The sequence below is a fragment of the Spinacia oleracea genome, chromosome 3, assembly GCF_020520425.1.
Source record: "Spinacia oleracea cultivar Varoflay chromosome 3, BTI_SOV_V1, whole genome shotgun sequence".
Lineage (NCBI taxonomy): Eukaryota > Viridiplantae > Streptophyta > Magnoliopsida > Caryophyllales > Amaranthaceae > Spinacia > Spinacia oleracea.
The window spans coordinates 46,637,653-46,657,511 of record NC_079489.1 but is presented as its reverse complement, the minus strand read 5'-3'; the positions used below and the strand labels follow the sequence as shown (position 1 = coordinate 46,657,511).

The 19,859-nt window shown below is 37.8% G+C and overlaps 1 protein-coding gene across 3 annotated transcripts; it reads right to left on the bottom strand.

Annotated features, from left to right (window-relative positions):
* Nucleotides 1–744: 744 nt before the first annotated feature.
* On the bottom strand, nt 745–9,585 carry LOC110786191 (protein arginine N-methyltransferase 2). 3 transcript variants are annotated; one of them, XM_021990731.2, is made up of 3 exons: nt 9,272–9,585; nt 2,523–2,918; nt 745–1,522 (listed from the first exon to the last, which is right to left on the bottom strand). In XM_021990731.2, the coding sequence occupies exons 1-3, from the start codon at nt 9,546–9,548 to the stop codon at nt 1,209–1,211; spliced, it is 987 nt and encodes a 328-aa protein (XP_021846423.1). In that variant the 5' UTR covers nt 9,549–9,585; the 3' UTR covers nt 745–1,208. The 3 variants fall into 3 exon arrangements, with proteins under 3 accessions (XP_021846423.1, XP_056696231.1, XP_056696230.1); XM_056840253.1 differs by having other exon boundaries at nt 2,523–2,937; nt 9,272–9,578; XM_056840252.1 differs by having other exon boundaries at nt 2,523–2,949; nt 9,272–9,562.
* Between the last annotated feature and the right edge of the window lie 10,274 nt (nt 9,586–19,859).

Here is a 19,859-nt window from a genome sequence, read left to right as displayed (position 1 = left end):
CGTGCAATTCCATAAATAAAAAATGTGTTCTTTACTCATAGACTCTAGTGAAGCACTCTGACTCCAAATTAACCACTACCCTACACCAGACATAAAATCCTTCGTACTCGATACATTAAAAACACCTATTGTATTTCAATTATTAAGCAAAACACCACAATAACATTTCTCTGAATCCATAATCCCGAGTTTCGGACTCTCTAGGGTTTGGCATTTCGGATAGCCTTCCAACCTCACCTGGGTAGACCAAACTAAAGATGGACGTGGGCCGGGCCGGCCCGAAGTCCGACCCGGCACGAGCACGAAAAAAGCACGGCCCAGCACGGGCACAAAGTCGTGGGTCGTGGCCCGGGTCTGGGCCTTAATTTTTTGGAAAAATCACGACAAGGCACGGCACGACTCGACCCGACACAACAAATTACGCTAAATTTAGTAAAATTAGCCTTAGGCACGACGGCGGCCCGGCCCGGCACGAAAGCATGTGGGCTTGGGCCGAGCCTGGGCCCTATTTTTAACTTTTTTGCCCGACCTCAGCCCGACACGAAACAACTTGGCCTGACCCGGTTAGACCACGGTCCGTGAACTCGGCCCGAAGCCCAAAGCCGGCCCGACCCACGACCATCTTTAGACCAAACTAGCACACACAAGTTTCATCAACATATAACCTCTCCCCCCGACTCTGACACAAACAAAGCATGTAACCCCATGACATGTGGGGGCTCGATAATTATGAATGAACAACAATTGTGCAAATAATAAACTTTGTATACAGTTCACTAAAGAATAGTGTTATCTGACTTATCTCATTGATTTTCCAATTCCTAAATAAGACAACTCCTTGTGATTGAAATAATTAATTTTTTGAAATACAGCATTTCAAGTAACAGTTTTAACAAAGAGATTAACAGACTGTAATTAGGTAGGCAATATCCTTATACTTGCCAAATAGCATTGAAGATGAGCAGAAAACTGTACCACACTTGAACCACAGTCCAGTAGCTTGATCGTTACTCGGTCAGTAACAAAATTACAAAACCAATATAGTTCAATGCAGAACACGTAAACTTTATCAACCAGTTTCCTTCTTTGTAGTTGGTAACAATTACACAAGCTGCTGATCAGTTAACAGGATGACATTTCACCCAATTTTAGGTCAAGCAATGTTCATTAAAAGACTTCATAACATGTAAGAGTGTCAACTTCAGAACTCACTCAGAATCATCTGTGTACTGACAAACAGGAAGGTAGTATGTATCCAATTGCCAGTATTTCTGTTTTACACCTTCCCAAACTTCTTCTGCTAGACAATCCTTAACTGGCAATGGAATTAACTGTGTGGTATATCCCAAGTTTTCAAGTTCCAAGGAAACTATATTGCAGTAAACGACATGGAAGAAGGCGTTATCTCCACAAAGACCATTGAAGAATGAGTAAATACCCCCGGGTTTCAACAATTTAGGAAGATGTTGGTGGAATTCTCTCATGTCTTCGTAGTATTCTCCGTATGTATCAAAGAAAATACCTGAAAAACAAAGATAAAGACCATAAAAAAAAGTGCAATAGTGGCCGAAAACATGGAACAAGAATATGCAAGTAAAAAAGCAGGGGAGGGCTAGGAGGCAAAGGAATATATGATATATCAACAAAGAAGTTACAAACCAAACCAACATATAATATCCAACAAAGATCAGAACTAAACAAAATCAGAAAGTGTAGTCTTTCTTTCATCATTCAGTGCTTATGCAACTTGCAGCACTAATAATGACTGAAGGTCACCTGATGAGCTATCTTACGTGGACTCAGTTACAAGTGTTGGACATGGGTATGTGCCCAAGAGTCAGACACAACCAATTTCTGAAAAAACAATTCATGATTTTGGTTCAAAATTAAGTGTTTAGTGTCTAAGACTCTTAAGCGTCATACCGACATCTAAGTGTCGAGTATCCGACACGGATCCTTGAGGAAAATTGAAGAGTCCTAGTATAATATTAATAGCTGATGTGAAGGTATAAAATATCTAAGTGTGCAACTTCCATCAGTATAGAGAATTAGCTATGATAAATATATCAAAATCATGAATTATTCATTGAGTGGTATCACAAAGAAATTCAGCTACTGATTATGACAAAATATACATTATTCTTAAACCTTGATGGTGAATAAAAAGAAAATAATTTATTACAGCTTATTCCTGGTTCCTGGTTCCTGTTTCTGTCTATAGCGATGTAAGGTTCAGACTTGACCCTACCCATGGCCACATAGGCCACACCTGCATTGAAGGCTTTGCAAACAGTTATTTCAGAAAAAGAAACTATTTCTAAGATACACGCTGCAAAGTTAGACACCTTTTATTAACTATCAAACATAAGAAGCTTTTGATGAGTTTTATGGAGGGATGTATCAGCAACAGCGTTGTCACACATAAATACTGTCACAACTTGAGAGAAAAAACAGATTTTCCTTTGTTATCTCCTTGTACAGTGGAAACATAGATAATACAGAATGTCCTAAGAGAAAATTACCATCATAGGATCCAAGTTGGGGAAGAACATCTTGCCACCGACCAAACAAAATCTTCACGTTTTCTTTCTCACCCCAGCCATTTCGAAGCATACGATCATAAACTTCAGGGTGAGCCTCGATTATAGTATGTGAAACAGGATTATACTGCTGGATGGCCATATCCACCAGACCCATTCCAAATCCAACATTCAACACATGGCCTCCGCCAGAGCAGACAGCTTTTGCATGAGACTCCATTAATGGCTTCTCCCACGCCATCATAACAGCCTTGCTATCTGCGTCCATCAGCTTATCCTCACTAAAGCTAACTCTATCCACCAAGTACCCCCCGTCAGAATGGCTATTTTCTTTCTCTTTTCTTGCGATGGTACCAAGGATCAATTCAGCTTGAACCCCTGTAAAAGGAGTTAGAAACTGATACCACATCTATCAAAAGAAATAGAAAATGACATCACATGTTTACCATGGTCTATAAATGACTAATTGGATTACATATAAAGGGTTAGGAACACTAAGCATAAACTTTAAGTATATTAAGCATAAACTTGAAATACATTGAGTATAAAAACTCCATATACATAAGATTAAAGGCATCTCAAGGTTCTCATTATTTCACATTAGATTTAAATCATCCTACAGTTTTCATCAATTTAATAATATAATAGCATCCGGCGGTTTTCATTAAATCACATTTAGGGTAAAAATTGCCCTGCTGAAATTGTGTGCTAATGGCGATGCTCTTCCTGCGATTAACCTTCCCATGACGTGATGCGTGTGCACAACAAACGTCAAAAGAAACGGCTGGGGCGTGCAGCTGTCGAGGAGAGCCAACAACGGAACAACTATGTATTAAATGCATAATTTGTTATAAATAGAGAACTGATGTACCAGTGGTAAAACCCATCGTCCCCTTTATAAAAAGTCGACTTCATTCTTCTTTTTTTTAGGAAAAAAAACATATCTAAACAATAATAAGGGTCACTTTATTTTAAGTTACTTTTTGCAGCTTTTTCATGAAATACCCATCAGTTTTCTATTAATTCACGAAAAACCTTCAAGTTTCCAAAATTCACCAAATGCCCCAAATAGTTCACAAATACAAAGAATACCCTTAAAGACGATTTTTCATCAACTCTGTTAACTTTTAAATTTTCGTCAACACTCTTATGTTCACATTTACTCAAAACGTGTGCTCCGTTCTTCTCAATTTTTTTTGCAACGACAAAACAAACGCTTCACAAATTCCAAACCCCAACTCACGTTCTGCACAAACTCCCTTCCCTTTTCCTTCCATCGGCTCAACAATCACGTTCTTACCAATCTATGTACTCACAATTTCTGTGTTTTTTCTTCATTTCCCAGATCTTTAGCTGTCTTGATTTTAGAAGCAATTCCTTTCTAATTTAAGATCCAATTAATTTGACATATTATTGCACCTGAGTTTAGTTTTATACGTTTCAAAATGGTTTTAAAAAGGGGAAGAAATGGGTGATTGTGAATTTGTGATGGTAGAGTGATGATCAATCGAAGGATCTAGAGATACCCAGATGGGAAATCAGATCAACTACCCATTTGAATCATCAATCCCATTCAATGAGAAAAAGGGAAAAGAGAGTGGGGGTACGTTAATGTTGGTGAGACAGGGGAGAGAGGAGGGGAGGAGAAGCAAGCAGGGCAGCAATGATAAGACAGAAGAGAAAGGGAGGAAAAGAGAGAGAAGAAAATTAATAAGTTAATGGAGTTGGCGAAAAATAGTTTATGGATATTATGTATATTTTTGAAAAAGTTGCGAGTATTTGATGAATTTTGGAAACTTGAATGATATTTCATGAATAATTGAAAACTCAAGTGTATTTCGTAAAAAAATACGTACTTTTATATTATTCGAGAGTTATTAACATTATATTTAGAGTTATTAATTAGATTATCGTGGATTATTACTATTATAAGTGTTACTGTTATTCTATTTTGAGTTAATTAATTTTTATGTTGTATTAAGGAGTTATTAATTATATTATCGTGGGTTACTATTAATAATAAGTGCTACTGAAACTCTATTTGAGTTACTTTTTATTATCTGTAAGTTATTTATCATAATATTATGATTTAATCCCTCTATCCCATGTTAGTTTTTACACTTTCTATTTTCATCTGTCCTAAATTAGTTTTTACACTTTCATTTTTGGAATGACCCCACGATTAATTTAATAACTTTCTCTTCACACTCCCTCGCATTCAATTCCAAATGTACCCCGCTATCTTCTATCATATCCACTTATCAATCAAATAATACTCCACTATCTCTCTTCATATCTATTTTTTCAATAAAATAATACTACCTCCGTTTCACAATACTTGCATCGTTTCTTTTGCCACAATAACCAATGAAATGGGTATATAGTTGAAGTTGGTCAATTTTGCATATGTGATTAGAAGAAAGAGAAAATGCTAAAAAAAAGAGAAAATGCTTCATAAAAGGGGAAAAAAGGGTAATTATGAAATTTTAACCAGAAAAAGTTACTAAAAAGGGAAATGATGCAAGTATTGTGAAACATTCCAAAAAGTAATATGATGCATGTATGGTGAAACGAAGGTAGTATATTTGATAATCAAACAACTTATCTCCTAAAACTATGTGCCCTAAGTGTGAAAACTAATCTCGGCTAGAGGGAGTGCTAATTATGTTGTCTGATTACTACTGTGATGCTCGTACTCGGCTCACCACCACTCTAAACGTAATCCGGAACCACGAAGTTGCCGATTTTCTCCTCCGACGAATGGAAACCACCTTCGTCGACATCTTCCCAATCACTCCGTATGAATTTTTTTTTAATGTGTGTTGGGTAGGTGTGGGAAAAACTCATGTCACTTCTTTACTCCTTTTTCTGCCTTTCTTTACTTTATTTAAAATCCGAGCTTATTTCTTTGGTGGAGTAGTCTTTATTCGTAACTCTTGATCGGACTGGAAGGGACACTGACTTCATTCCTATCCCAAGAGCGTCTTGCTTTCTCAAGCCAATCCTACGGTTAGCATCAACATCTGACTTGATTACCTGTCCTAACAATTACTCACTCCGTCCCAAATTAGTCTTTACACTTAGGAGATAAGTTGTTGTTTGGTTATCAAATAATAATTTATAGAAAAAGTAGATGTGAAATGACATAGTGGAGTATTATATTATTGAAAATTAAATGTGATAGAAGATAGTGGCGTAATTTTTTAATTTAATTTGAGAGGGTGTGGATTCTTACTTTTTGGTGGTGAAAAGAAAGATGTATTATAATAATTGTGGGGTCTTTCCTAAAGTAGAAGTGTAAAAACTAATCTGGGACGGATGAAAATGGAAAGTGTAAAAACAAATTTGGGACGAAGGGAGTAATAAATACCCAAACTCTTAGACTCTTAGACTCTTAGAAGCTGTCCCAATCACACCTTTCCTTGGTTTCATTTTGGTTAGGAGGGATAACTATTAAACCTTAGGCTAGCAAGATAGATGGATTTAGGAGATGACGACTTTTTGGAGGAGAAGGCTCTTACAAGAGTTCTTGTCACAAGAGTGAGCGGGCACGCTCTTCTGAATGTCGTTCAGCATCCTGGTTATTCGAGCAAGCGCCTCTCAAAGAAAGCCTATCCAAGATAGTAGAATCCGAGAAAGCAAGCACTAAACTTGAAGCTTATGAGTATTAAGAAAACTCTTAGCCTAGGGAAGATTCAAGTTATTGCTTGCCTAAGACACTACACGCGAGGAAACAACTAGATCGACATGGAAGCTGCATAATTTCTCGATGGAAAGCATTTATAGCATCCTAAAGTGTCGGCGATACTTGTCTTGCACTTAGGAGGAGGAGCAGCCGTCAAAGCCACCGTCCTAGATCAAGGCAGCGTGCACATTAAGATATCGGACACCTTGACTTGACTTCATTACGACACATAAATGCACGTCAATGAAAGAGTCCTTTAACATGAAGCTTTTTAATAAGTTTATCGGTTGCATTTCCATTTTTCTCGATGCTGCTCAATCTATTTGAAAATCTGTAAAGTAGCACAAGAACAAGAAGAAGATGTTTTGCTATTGCCAACTTAGGGAACAGGAATGCAGGTATGAAGTCGCTTATTAAAGATTTTAAAAAGAGAAAATAGTAGCACTTGTATTGAATTTCTTTCTTTATATATAAAAAGAAAATGATGCTTAAAATAAGCAAATCTGTCAAATAGCAGGTTCTTAGAGAGCTTAGTGTGTATTGGAAGTCGAGCCACTTCTTTCTTCATGATGGAAGGATTCAGACCTTATTATTGAGTGGAAATCTTACCTAAGGAGCCTATGCATAAGTCACAGCCGCGCGCCTTTTCCTTTTCGTAGGTGAGGGGCACCAAAAATGCAAAAACCTTAGAAATGAGTTCTAAAACATATTTTGTACCCACAACATAATACTTATATTACTCATATTTAAAAGAATTGACAAATGGAAGCATAATTTGTTTCGGATACGAAAAGCAATGATATAAATAAAAAAGCCCTAAAATACACACTAACACACTCTCTCTCTCTACCCACCACCACCTATGATTTCTCCTCCAGATGGAAGCTTTGCGGCCGCACAACACTCACATCCGCTGATGAAGAGAAAGATAGTGGAATCACCAATGGTTGTTTCCAATTCTCCCTATTCTCTTCGCTTGTCGCACACTTACCTTCACTCCAATAGTCCCATGGCTAAAGACGGCCCTAGGGTGGACCGGGTTGGCCTGGACGAGGCCCAACACGGAAAAAAGCACGGCCTAACATAGGCACGGAACAAGCTGTCACCAATGTATAAAAAGGCTCAAGGCGATTTGGAGTTCCCAGCGCCTTAGGCGCGCCTCATTGAAGTGAGGCGCCCTAATAAAAAGTTTAAAAAAGAAGTGAAAAAATGGTGTGTGCCTTGGTAGGTGCGCCTTTTTTGCGCCTCAAAGTGCGCCTTTTTGCGCCTTGGTGCGCCTTAGGTGCGCCTCACCGAAACGCCTCGCCTAGACAATAAAAGGCGCTGGCTCCAATCGCCTTGCGCCTAGGCGCGCCTTTTTATACACTGGTTGTCACGAGCACGAAGTCGTGAGTTGGGCTTGGACCGTAACATTTTTGGAAAAAAGCACAAAAACGCATGACAAAGCACGTTAATTGAGTGAAATTAGGCTTAGGCACGAACGAACAGCCCAACCAGCACGTGGACTCGAGTCGTGCCTGAGCCGTCTTTTTGAAATTTTTGGCACGACCAGCGTGGGAGGGCAAGCCCTTTCAGTCCCAAGGCACGTTGCCTCGGCACAAACCACGGCTCGACCCACCCATTATTACGGGCCACGGCTATTCCTATGAGGCTTAAAATTTGATGATGGAAATAATGGTTATTGAGCTGGACCTCGAGACCACGTTGTTGATGCTAAAGTCAAAATGCGATGATGTGTTAGGCCTACGGTAATTGATCCTAGACCTCCAAATTCTTCAAGGTCCAACTATCAACAAGAATCTAACTTAGAATTAGATTCTAATGGTGGTGCTCTTTGATCCCTTTTCCGTGCTTCATAAATATCCCATATTTCGAAAACATCAGCGGTGGGATTAAACATTCCATGTTTATCTTACATATAAGCCTTAGGCTAAATATGCACACACAAATATGGAGATCAATCTCCTTAAAAATATTCCATCGCTCCGAACTAGCCTTTTAATCTAGGAGATAGAGTTAAATATGCCTACACCACCATAAAAGTTAACTGTATTAACAACTACGAGAGTAGCTAGTCTGATTTTCCCTCTTGTTCCCCTAATGGAGCAACGTAATAGACCTTCCATGACCATCAGTCGCTGGATGTCAACATCCTCCCCAACATGAAACAGACATATATTTCACCATCTCTATGGAAAAATATAAAAAACAAAATGTCACCAAGTAGCAGATAAAAAACCCATAATCACCATCAAAGCAAGTTGCAAAAAGAAGCCAAACAAATAAATTTTGAGAACCCCTTTTGAAAATGTGTAATGTGAATAAGCTGGATTTGCAAAGTAGAGCAACACCTAATCTGAAGACAATCGCAAGTATGGCTATCAAACAAAATAGTAGAAATCAACCCCCTCCAGGTCCCTCTTATCAGCAACTTAAAATTAAGAATGGGACAAGACTGACTTGCAAAGAATCTAGGAAAAGTATAACCAAACCCTTCTGTTATATTCCAAGACACAATCACGTATACGCAATTTCTTAGGAAACATTCATAATTCAACACTGTACATGTAAAATGTCCCTACGTCTACGGGTACAAGAAACAATCTTACACTATAATCCCATAGAATTCTTCAGTGTGTCTTCATAATCCACACTTCACTCATTTTTATGTTGCAAAATGCTTATCTGTCATATAATACCAATCAGCTGGTGTCCTATCTTATAAACTCGGGTACTCAAGTTTCAAGGAAAATCAAACCACTAATTACAGCAAAAGACATAATCCTGAATGTTTTAATAATTTATTAAAGGTCATGTTTATCCTTTACAAAGAATTAGGGAATTCATTTGTTAAGATCTTAAACTTACTTACATGAATAACAATCAATCAAATTGTATAGCATATGCGGTAAGCTGAACAGAAAAACAACATCTAACAAATCAATACAAAATAAAAAGGTTATAAATTTCAAACATATTACACAAAAAAATAGGTAAATTAAGAAAAGATCAGCAAAGAAAATGCAGGAAAAGTAAAGGGAAGTACCGGTATTAAGAAGAAGGTCGAAGGCGTCTTGGTGACCATTCTGCATAGCAAAATCTCCAGCAGATAAAGAAGAAGGAGAAAGAGCGTTCCAAGGAGCGCCAGCTTCAAGAAGTTTACTGATGACTTCGTGGTGGCCGAGCTTAGCAGCATACATCAATGGAGTAAATCCGTCGGCATCGAAGTAAGTGACATCGTACCCGGCGTCGATGAGCGAAGTGACGCCGGCCACATCGCCTATCCTCGCCGCCTCGCATAGCTTTTCTCCTTTCTCTTCCATGTCTACGCTCCAAGACCCTATTTTAAGCCTAAACTTATTTGCTCAAATTATGTTGTACTTTTGTAAAGTTAGGCATGTTTTTTTAGAACCAAACTGAACTGAACTGAACTGAACTGAACTGAGCTGAACTAAACTGAACTGAACTGAACTGAACTGAACTAAGCTGAACTGAACTAAGCTGAATTGAATGCTCTTAAACTGAACTGAACTGAACTGAAAAGAATAATGAATAATGAATAATGAATAATGAATAATGAATAATAAATAATAAATAATAAGTAATTAAATATTAAATATTAACAATTAGTAATCTCTAGTTAATTACGGAGTACTAAATAATAATAATATATTAATTAATAACTAAATAATTAATAACTAAATAATAATTAATAATTGATAAGTAAATAATAAATAACTATATAATAAATAATTAAATAATTATTATTTAATAATTAATAATCCGTAATTAATTACTAAATATAATAATAAATGATAAATAATAAATTATAGTAATTAATAATAAATAATTAGTTATATATAATAATTTAAATATAAATATAAATAATATATAATATTATTATTATTATTATTATTATTAATATTATTATTATTATTAAGTTGAATTGAATTGAATTAAACCGAACTTAAATTAACTGAACTGAACTGAACTGAACTGCAAAATAAGTCCTGAAACTGAAATTAAGCCAAAAAGGACAAGGCCTTAGGAACTTAGGCTCCGTTTGGGTGGGCGTAAAACATTTTCATTATAAATTGATTTTCCATGAAAAGTATTTTTCAAGGGAAAACACAATTCCAAACTGTTTTTCCTTTGTTTGGTATCTTAAAGGAAAATGGGAGAAGATAGTGAAGATTGTGAGGAAGAAAGGAGAGGGAGGTAAGAGGAAACAAGGAAAAGTGGTTTCCCTTCCTTTCAAATGGAAAAGGGCTTTCCACCTTTGAGGAAGTCATGGAAAATTGTTTTCCAGCCCTTACCCAACCAAACAACGTAAAATGATTGAAAAAGAAAAAATCGTTTTCCATGAAAACGTTTTACGCCCTACCAAACAGAGCCTTAGTACTAAATAATTAACTGTTTGTCCCTTAACTTTTAAGACTTATCTAAACCCTAATGTGATAAAAGACTACAATAACTCTGGAAGTAGGTTTGAAAATCCAAGACTCGCCTTAAGGTGTTGTTTGTTTGACATGAAAAACATGGGAAGTGTAATTTCCTATTGAGTGGAAGGTTGTAGTGTTGTTTGATTTGCAAAAATGAGAATTACACTTTCTAAAAACTTTTACTTCCTAGAAAATTGAGGAAGTTGCTTACCTAGGTCCCCCTAAGCAAAGGGTTGTTTTATTGACATCTAAAAATGGAAGTTCCTGCGAATTTATAGATTTCTTAATTTTTTGGTTGACATAAAAAATTGAAATGGAGGATGTTGGAATTCATGGGAAGTTGGAATTCATGCAAAACATGGGAAGAAAATTTCCTTTTCCCTCTTGGTAGGTGTAGGGGGGTTTTTTCGTACGTTGCTTTCCCTTCCTACGGGGGCGGTTTTAGAACCGTTGTATCTTTTTATTTTGAAGGAGTCGCCACCAAATATTATTTAGGATCTCGTTTGGAAAGACCAAAAAGTGACTCTATTAGGATAAGGTATTGAATCTTAGAAACGGATGGGTGAGATCCGGGCAAGGGAACGAGATGCTTATTCCGCGAGCTTTAAAAATGATTCAAATGCGTGGCACAACATTTTCGAAAATACCCTAGTTTAGACTATGTGGGTTTGAATTTAGAACAAATCGAATTTCTAGTTTGTATTGTGACCACTTAGCTTTAAAGTTAATTTAAGGGAACCTAAGATCGGTTTGTCCAAGAAATTATCTTTGTTAAGCGTGGCGTAACCTTGTATTTTGTTGTATTTAGCATGTTAGGTGATGAAAGCAATAAACAAGTAAAGCAATATCACAATGGAAAATAGGTGCGAAATTAGTAAAGTACAAGACCACCTAGAAATGGACTAGGAGGTGAAACCACATTGCCTAGAAGGACTAGGCAAGTAAAGTTGCGGAATTGAAATTGCGTAATTGAAAGTGCGGAATTGAAATTGCATAATTGAAAGTGTGGAATTGAAATTGCATAATTGAAAGTGCGGAATTGAACTTGCATAATTGAAAGTGCGGTATTGAACTTGAATTTTAGCACATGAGATCCGAACACCAAGCGACTCCTTAAAAATAAGTGCGCACGACAAGGATTCAAAGCAAAAATCTCTACTTTAGGTCAAGTTGCTCGACCTAAAGTGTCTTGGATTTTGAACATAGAACTTGAACTTGAAAAGTTTGAATCTTGAAATATTAGACTTGAAATATTGAACTTTGAAATGTTGAACTTTGAAATATTGAACTTGAACTTGAAATATTGAACTTAAGAGTCTTGAATCTCAAAGATTGGACCTTTTAATGTTGAAAAGGTTTGATCTTTGATATGCTCTTATTTTGAAATGATCCTAGTTTAGGGAAGTGATTAAAAACAACCCTAAACATTATTGGATCTTTGAAACTTGAACTTGAAATTTTAAAAGTGGAGTCTTGAATCTCAAAGATTAAACCTTTAAACATTAGAAAGGCATCATCTTTGATTACTCCATGTTTTGAAGATGATTGTAGTTCAAGGAAGTGTTTACAAACAACCTTGAACATCATTGAATCTTGAAAGTTTGCATTTTTGTATCACATAAAGTTTGGATTTTGTAAGAAATGTATGATTGTTGTAAGTGACACTTTTAAGATTAAAAGTATCCACTTACTAATGATTTTTGAAAGAGAAAATCAAGGAAACATGATTGATAAGGGTTGGGATTCGGAATTACCTACTTAGGTTTAGGCAAGAATTCCTTTTAGATCTCCCAATTGCTTAGAACATGGAAATTGTATGAGATTCTGGAGGATTTTTGTATTTTGATTTAAGTGGAAATTTTTGTATTAAGACGTTGTGTTTTTATTTTGCCTACCCATAATGCTCAGAATTAGGGGTTTAAATAGGAGAAGTTGCTGCTAAACGCCAGCTCACGCCAGCGTCCAACGCAGCTGCTGCTGACGTGGCGCAGAAGCTGCCAAACAAGGACGAAAGATGCCATCCTTGTTTTGGCTTGTAATGGTGTACCTTCGTACGAATTATACAAAGTTGTCACATAGTGTTTGCTTGATGATTAAGGCTTAGTTTGCGTCTAAAAACAAGCCGTTTCGGGTTTTTGAATTCGGTTTTACGGGACGAGGCCCGGCTCGCTCGGTTTTGTGGGTCGGCGCCTGAATTTGGATTGCTTAGTGTCACTTCGGCTGGAAAAGGCCTTGTAAAACCAATGGGATAGTCCATTGGGTGAGATTGTACTTGGATTTTGAAATTGATTTTTGGAATTTGTATTTTGTATCGAGTTCCGAAATGGGAACGGCCTCGGGGATTTGATTTTGGCTATTGGATTTGGGAAATGTTCTTAGCAATTGGGACTTCCGCACGGAGTTTCTCCAACCTCCTAATAAGGATAATGGTATCGTTATCATCCCAATGGGGAGACACGATTTAGGTGTCTACAAGCCCCCACTTTGACTGAGCGTTCGATTAGGAAAGCGCAAGTCAAAGTTTTCGACTCGGGATGGAGAATGGTCAAGATGTTCTGCAATCAAGACCATTCTTTGTACGCCGGTACCTGCACAAAACATGTGTTAGAAAAAAGGATAGAGTCTACCTCCGTTCGGTTATGACGACTCTGATTTGTACTTGTACTGCACTTCCGCCTTTGGTTTAGGACGGAGCTTGGCATCGAAAATTTTGAATTTCAAACGCTTGAATCTTGAATTTTGAATTTAGAATACCCGGAATTGATCCTCTAGGGATGGGCATCACTGGGGATAAGAGTTTTTTATTAGCTCTTAAGATTTTGAAATTTCGGCTGACTTTCCTGGAGCTTGGGTCCGTTGGGAGTCGAACGCCTAAATTGTTGTATTTTTTGGACTTTATATTCTTGAAATAATCATCTGTTTGTGTTTGGAGATACATGTATATACCCGTATTTTCGGAGGATAGCATGATTTGATGTTTGATGCTTGGTGCAGAAAACCGTAGCAGCAAAGGGCGTGCAATCAGCACGGAGGACCGTGCGCTGAAGATTCCTGTGCATGCAGCAGGTCAGCGCTGGGCGCTGAGCTCGGCGTTCGGCGCGGGGTTGTGCTATAAAAGCCCCCCTTGCCGTGTCATTTGAAGAGCTCAAGCTTTCATTCTCTTGCTTTTTCTCTCTCAAAGGTCGAACACTCTCCCCTTGATCTTGTTCTTGTCTTGTCCATGTAAGTATTTCATGTTTTGCTTATGAAATAATCTCTAGGATTGCATGTAACTTTGATTTTTTTTGTGTACTTTGAAATGATGATTGCATAATATTAGGCTTCTCGAATCTTGTAGAAAATTGTGTGATAGCCACTTGAACTTGGACTGTTGGAGCTTGTAGATTTGAATTTTTGAATTTTTAAATTTTTTCTTGAACTTTGTACCTGCTTCGGCATGGATAGCCTAGGCGTTGGTATAGAACTTGTATTCCTGCTTCGGCATGGATTGCCTAGGCGTTGGTGTAGAACTTGTGTTCCTGCTTCGGCATGGATAGCCTAGGCGTTGGTGTAGAACTTGTATTCCTGCTTTGGCATGGATAGCCTAGGCGTTGGTGTAAAGGTCCCTGGTTGAGTCTGTACTGCCACTTGGGATTTTTTGAATTTTGACTTTTGTACGGGCTAGTATAGGATAACCCCCAGTTTAGAATCTTGATATTTCGTATTTTGCATGATTTAGTATGCCTCGTTGTAATCCCCCGTAATTTTATACATTTTATTTATATATTTTAACATATAGTTAATTATATTTAAATAAGAATTTACGGATTTTAGAAATAAATATATATATTTAACGTATATTTATTTTATTACATTTATAAAAAATTTAACGATTTACGAAATCAAAATAATTTTAGAATTTTAAGTTGAAAAGAAATCAAATTACGAAAACTAATTGAATTTAGAAAATGATCCTATTCGGTTTTGATTCAAATCCTAAAACTAAATCCTAATGCTAGCCCAATTGGGTAAAGCCCAAATAATAAGACCCAAACTCCTCCCTTCTCAACCTCTATTCCACGTGAAAACAAACAAAACTCAAAACCCTCCTCCTTCACGTGAATTGCGTTCTCATACTCTCCTCCTTCACTTCGACGTTGCTTCCCTTACTGTTGCTGTTCACGGTCGCCGTCACCACCCACGGCGACCACCCTCACCGTTGTCCCTCCGCCGTCCGGTAACTCTATTTCCTCCTCTCCTTCTTCTCTTCCCTTTTTGTTTCGTAGTTTCTTTTGTTTCTCTCATAATTGGTCATTTCCGTTGTTGCGACAGCCACCACCACCTAGTCGGCTCTCACCGCCGCCGTCCGTCGCCCACACCTGTTGTCGTCGCGTCCCAGTTAGGCCAGCGCCCTTCTCTTCTTCCCCCTCGTTCGTTCTATTCTTGCTTGCTGCACAAGTCCACCGCGACCACCACTGCCGCGCAACCGACGGCCACCACAGCCCTCGCCGCTGCTTTCCCCTCCGGCCGGCGTTCTCTCTCTCCCTCACTTTTTGGTTTACTCCTAACCCTAAGCTAATTTAATGTTTTAATTGTGTTTAATTAATTTAATTTATGTTTTCTTGAATTAAATTTTATAGTTTTATGATTTAATTATGAATTTCAGATTATATGTTTTGCATAATCAAATTATTAATTTTCAGATTATGTAATTGAATTGGAATTAGAATTTTAATTATTTAAAGCATGAAATTTTAAGGTTTTAATGATTTTAATAGTTTTGAAATCACGATAGGATGATTATAAATTATTAAAGTTATTGTTTCTATGATTTCAAAGTTTTGGGAGTAGTTTGAAAGGAGTTATATTGCTGAAAATTTAAAGTACGATGTTTGCAAAGAGTTTTCAACGAATTTCAATCACTAATTCAAGGATTGTTATGCTAGGAAATCAAATATTCAAGTTTTGTTATTGGAGAAATGTTCTAAATATGTTTAGGATGTAGTTAGAATGTGTTATTATAAGCTGTGAACGATTAGAAGTTGATTGGGAATCCTTGTTGGTTGTTTTTAGGCGGAGAATTCTCTGTAGGCGACTTTTGAGATTGTTAGTGGCATATCAATTTGTTTACACAAGGTACGTACATACCTGTGTGCTTGGAATGTGTGTTATTGGTTGAAACCATGTTGTTATATCTTTGAACTTGGTTATGTTATGCCTTTGAACTTGGTTGTGTTGAGATTTACATGTTTAATGTTGTTGGATGAACGTGTTGAACATGGATTTTATTATGAGAATTATAACATGTTAATATGGATGATTGATGCAAACATGTTGGTTGGGAACATTATATTATTTCACATATATTGGTTTAGATCGATTGATCGTTGTTCCCTTTTTAAGCATTTCACTACTTTATGAGGGCCGAGGACCTTGTTTAGTAAGTTGATCCTTTACACCTATATAGAGGTGGTTAACCATTGGTAAAGGAAAGGTTGAATTAATTGGAATGGGTTCTTGATTGATAACTTTGTGATCGCTTACTTAATTCCAAGATAAAAACAGTTGTGAACGAATGTGGATTGTATGCCTTATGTGATTGTTGAGTCATAACAGAGTCTCAATCTATAAATCATGTAAAGTGAAACTGAGTAGCAATAGCTTTAGACTGTGCACGTCTAAAGTGACGGACAAACAGGAGTTGGGGTTCATGGTGGTAGCCCATGGCCTTTTCTGGAACCGGATTGATCACCGTGTTCTATTTTTATTAAAACGTTCCTCGATATCGCAGGTCACTGAGGTTACGGAGTCGCGCCCGTACCTCGTCTTCCTTAGTGAAGACTTCTGGATGGACAACTCGGTCCATTGTCTATTTCAACTAAAATAATATTATTGCTAAAAGTCTAGCCTAGTCTAGTCTGGTCAAGTATGGTCGTCAAACTATCATGTTTTGTCTGCCCTTGTTTGTGTTCATTAGTATCATGTTAGGGTTGTTCGTTTAATAGAATCATGTTAGGATTATTATTGATTTAGTATGTAGTACTCAGCTTTGCTGATTACGTGCTTTTGCTTGTGCATGTTGATCATGGCTATGCCTTATTGATCCTGTGATGACCCAATCTTTGGTGAGCAGTCTCTAAGGATCAATAAGCATTGTTCATCTGCAGGTTTGAAGATGTTGCATCATTGGGATCGGGAATAGAGAGCTTGTATTTAGTTTTGATTTGCTAAGTTGACTTGGGTTTGTTTAATTGGACTTTAAACTTGTCATACTATTTATATTTCCTTATTTTCGTTGGTTGATTTTTGGGACTAAACCTGTAATCGATTATTTATAAACCTAAAGTTAGTTTTATGTTTTCCGCTGCAAAATTCTGAATAAGCCGTTACGTTTTCACACGGGCGATAATGCCTTGATAATTCTCTACGTTTATATTAAAAGGTTATTTAGATAAGAGAGAATTGTCGGGGTGTTACACTCGTCACACTCGGAGAAAGCTTGCCGAACGTTCGGTGGTTCGAGCTGCCATGGAGGATGCTTCGGATGATGAAGAAGCTGCAAGAAAGGTGCCGGAGGGGGGCATGGTTCCCCGGAGATTACCCGCCTTCGTTGGCATTGGCTGGAGTCCCTCCGATCTAGTGTTCCGACCGGAGTTTCATTTGTCTCAGCGGCCTCGTGCTGGTTTGGTGAGTCTTGTACCGTGCTTTGTCTTTTTTGAATTTGTATAGGTTTTGAACTGATCGGCTCATCCATAGGCTGATGGAGATCCGTTGCATACTTTTTGGTCCTTGGCGGACCTTCACAAAGTTTTTCCGGCCGTCCATGCTGACGCGGAGGCTATGGAGATCTGGTTGCAGATGGGCCTGGTCGATTTCTAGCGTGCCATGGGAGATACTCAGAGGAGAACGGGCATCAAACCCCGGTTACAGGCCTTGCTGGAGGGTGGTGGGATACCGCCAACACCTTTCATATGGCATGGGGGGAGATCACTATCACCCCTTTTGAGTTTGCTATGATCACGGGTCTTCCCTTCTCTGAGAGGAACATGATTTTTTATTCTGAGCTGACGTGGCACTCGAGTGGTGTCAGGGGCTTGCTTGTCCCTGTCGTCGACTTGGCGGATGATGACACCCATGCTTCTGTGACGGTGATCATGGCCGCGATCCGCAGCGTGGACATATCTGCGGAGCATAGGGTTCGGCTCTTCCTCTTGGCTCTGGTGAGTAGAGTGATGGCCCCGAGCAGGAACAGCCGGGTGCATATTGGCTTCCTGACGGCTTTGCAGGATTTGAGGGCTGTTTCGAGCCTCAACTGTGGTGGTCTGGCATACATCCACCTTTTGTATGAGATGAAGTGGGTCTCCCGGACTGCGCCAGAGAGCGACCCAAGTATTGCTGCTTTGTGGAGTGTGCTGGAGGTATTCGAGACTCCTTGTACTTTGTATCTTGTACTTGTATGTTTGTACCTTGAACTTGATTGATGCTTTGTTTGCTTTTTTAAAGATTTGGATGTACGAGCACTTCCTGACTTTGACGCCGGCTCGTACTAGGGATGCGGCTTACCCGTATGCTGCCTCTTGGATAGGAGCGGTGCGCAGGAGGGTGCCTGTAATCCCCCGTAAATTTATAAATTTTATTAATATATTTTAACGTATATTATTTATATTTAAATAGAATTTATAAATTTTAAGTAATAAATATATAATTAACGTATATTTATTTTATTTTAAGTACGTTCTAAATATTTAACGATTTTGAACTTTATTATATTTATATATTTAATGTATATTTAATTTTATTTAAATATATTCTAAATATTTTAGCGATTGTGCAATCAAGAATAATTTTAGAATTTTACGTTGAAAGGAAATCGAATTACGAAAATCGATTGAACTTAGAAAACGATCCTAATCGATTTTGGATTCAAATTCTAAAACTAAATACTAATCCTAGCCCAATTAGATTCCTAGCCCATAAAATATCTAAGCCCCAACTAACCCCAAAAGTTTACTCACTATTGTTTTCTCTCTCCTCTCAAACCCTCATGAAGTCTCACGTACTTTTGCTCTCTCCTTTCACGTGAAACTCACAAAACACACAAACTCACAAACCCTCTCATCCCTCCTTCTCCAGCCGCCGCACCAACCGCCGTGACTGCTGCCGCACCACCGTCGTCCTTCGACGTCCGGTACTCTCCTTCTCCTTCTCCTTCTCCTTCTCTTGTTCTTTCTTTCTTTCTTTCTTTCTTTCTTTCTATTTGTCTCCTTATTTCGTGTCCTCCTTTCTCACAGCCACCGTGCTGTCACTCGCAGCCACCAAAGTCGCCGCACCACCGCCGGCGAGCCTCGCCCTTCCTTCTCCTCTCGTTCGTCTCCCCTCTCTTCGCCTATTGCTTGCTGTTGGGTCTTTCGCAAGCAACCAGCGCCGCTGCGACCCACCTGTGCCACCACCTTCGGTGCCTAGTCTCCGTGGCCGTGCCTCCTTGTCTGCTGCCGCCACCCTTGTCCGTCGGCCAGCACTTACCTCCCTCTTTACTCGGTTATTTCTTAAACCCTAAGTAACTAATTATTTTAATTATAGTTTGTTAATTTAAAAATGTTCTTGAATTAAATTTATAATTTTTGTTGTTGAATATGATTTTCAGATTTGGGTTGAGATTAAAAACGAATTAATTTTCAGTTTTGATTAATTAGAATTAAGTTAGGGCTTAATCATGATTTATTAATTTGAATTATGTTTTCTTGAATTAAAGCTATGGGTTTTGTGATTTAAATTATGAATTTAAGATTATATGAATTTTGTAATAAAGTTATTAATTTTCAGATTATCTAATTACATTGAAATATTGGTTTTGATTGTTTAAAGTATGAAATTCAAGGTTTTTATGATTATTAATCATGATGAGTTGAGTGTGGATTATTGAATTGGTTGTTTTGAGACACTAGGAACGTAGATTGACCATGGTGAAGCTTTTAAATGAATTTATATTGCTGAAAATTTAAAGTACGATGTTTGCAAAAGTTTTCAACGAATTTCAATCACTAATTCAATAATTATGATTCTAGGAAATCAAATGTTTAAGTTTTGATATTGGGGAAAGTTCTAAATATGTTTAGGATGCATTTAGAATGCTCTCTTATGGTTATCAATGATTAGGAATTGATTGGGAATATTTGTTGGTTGTTTTAGGCGGAGAATTCTCTTTAGGCGACT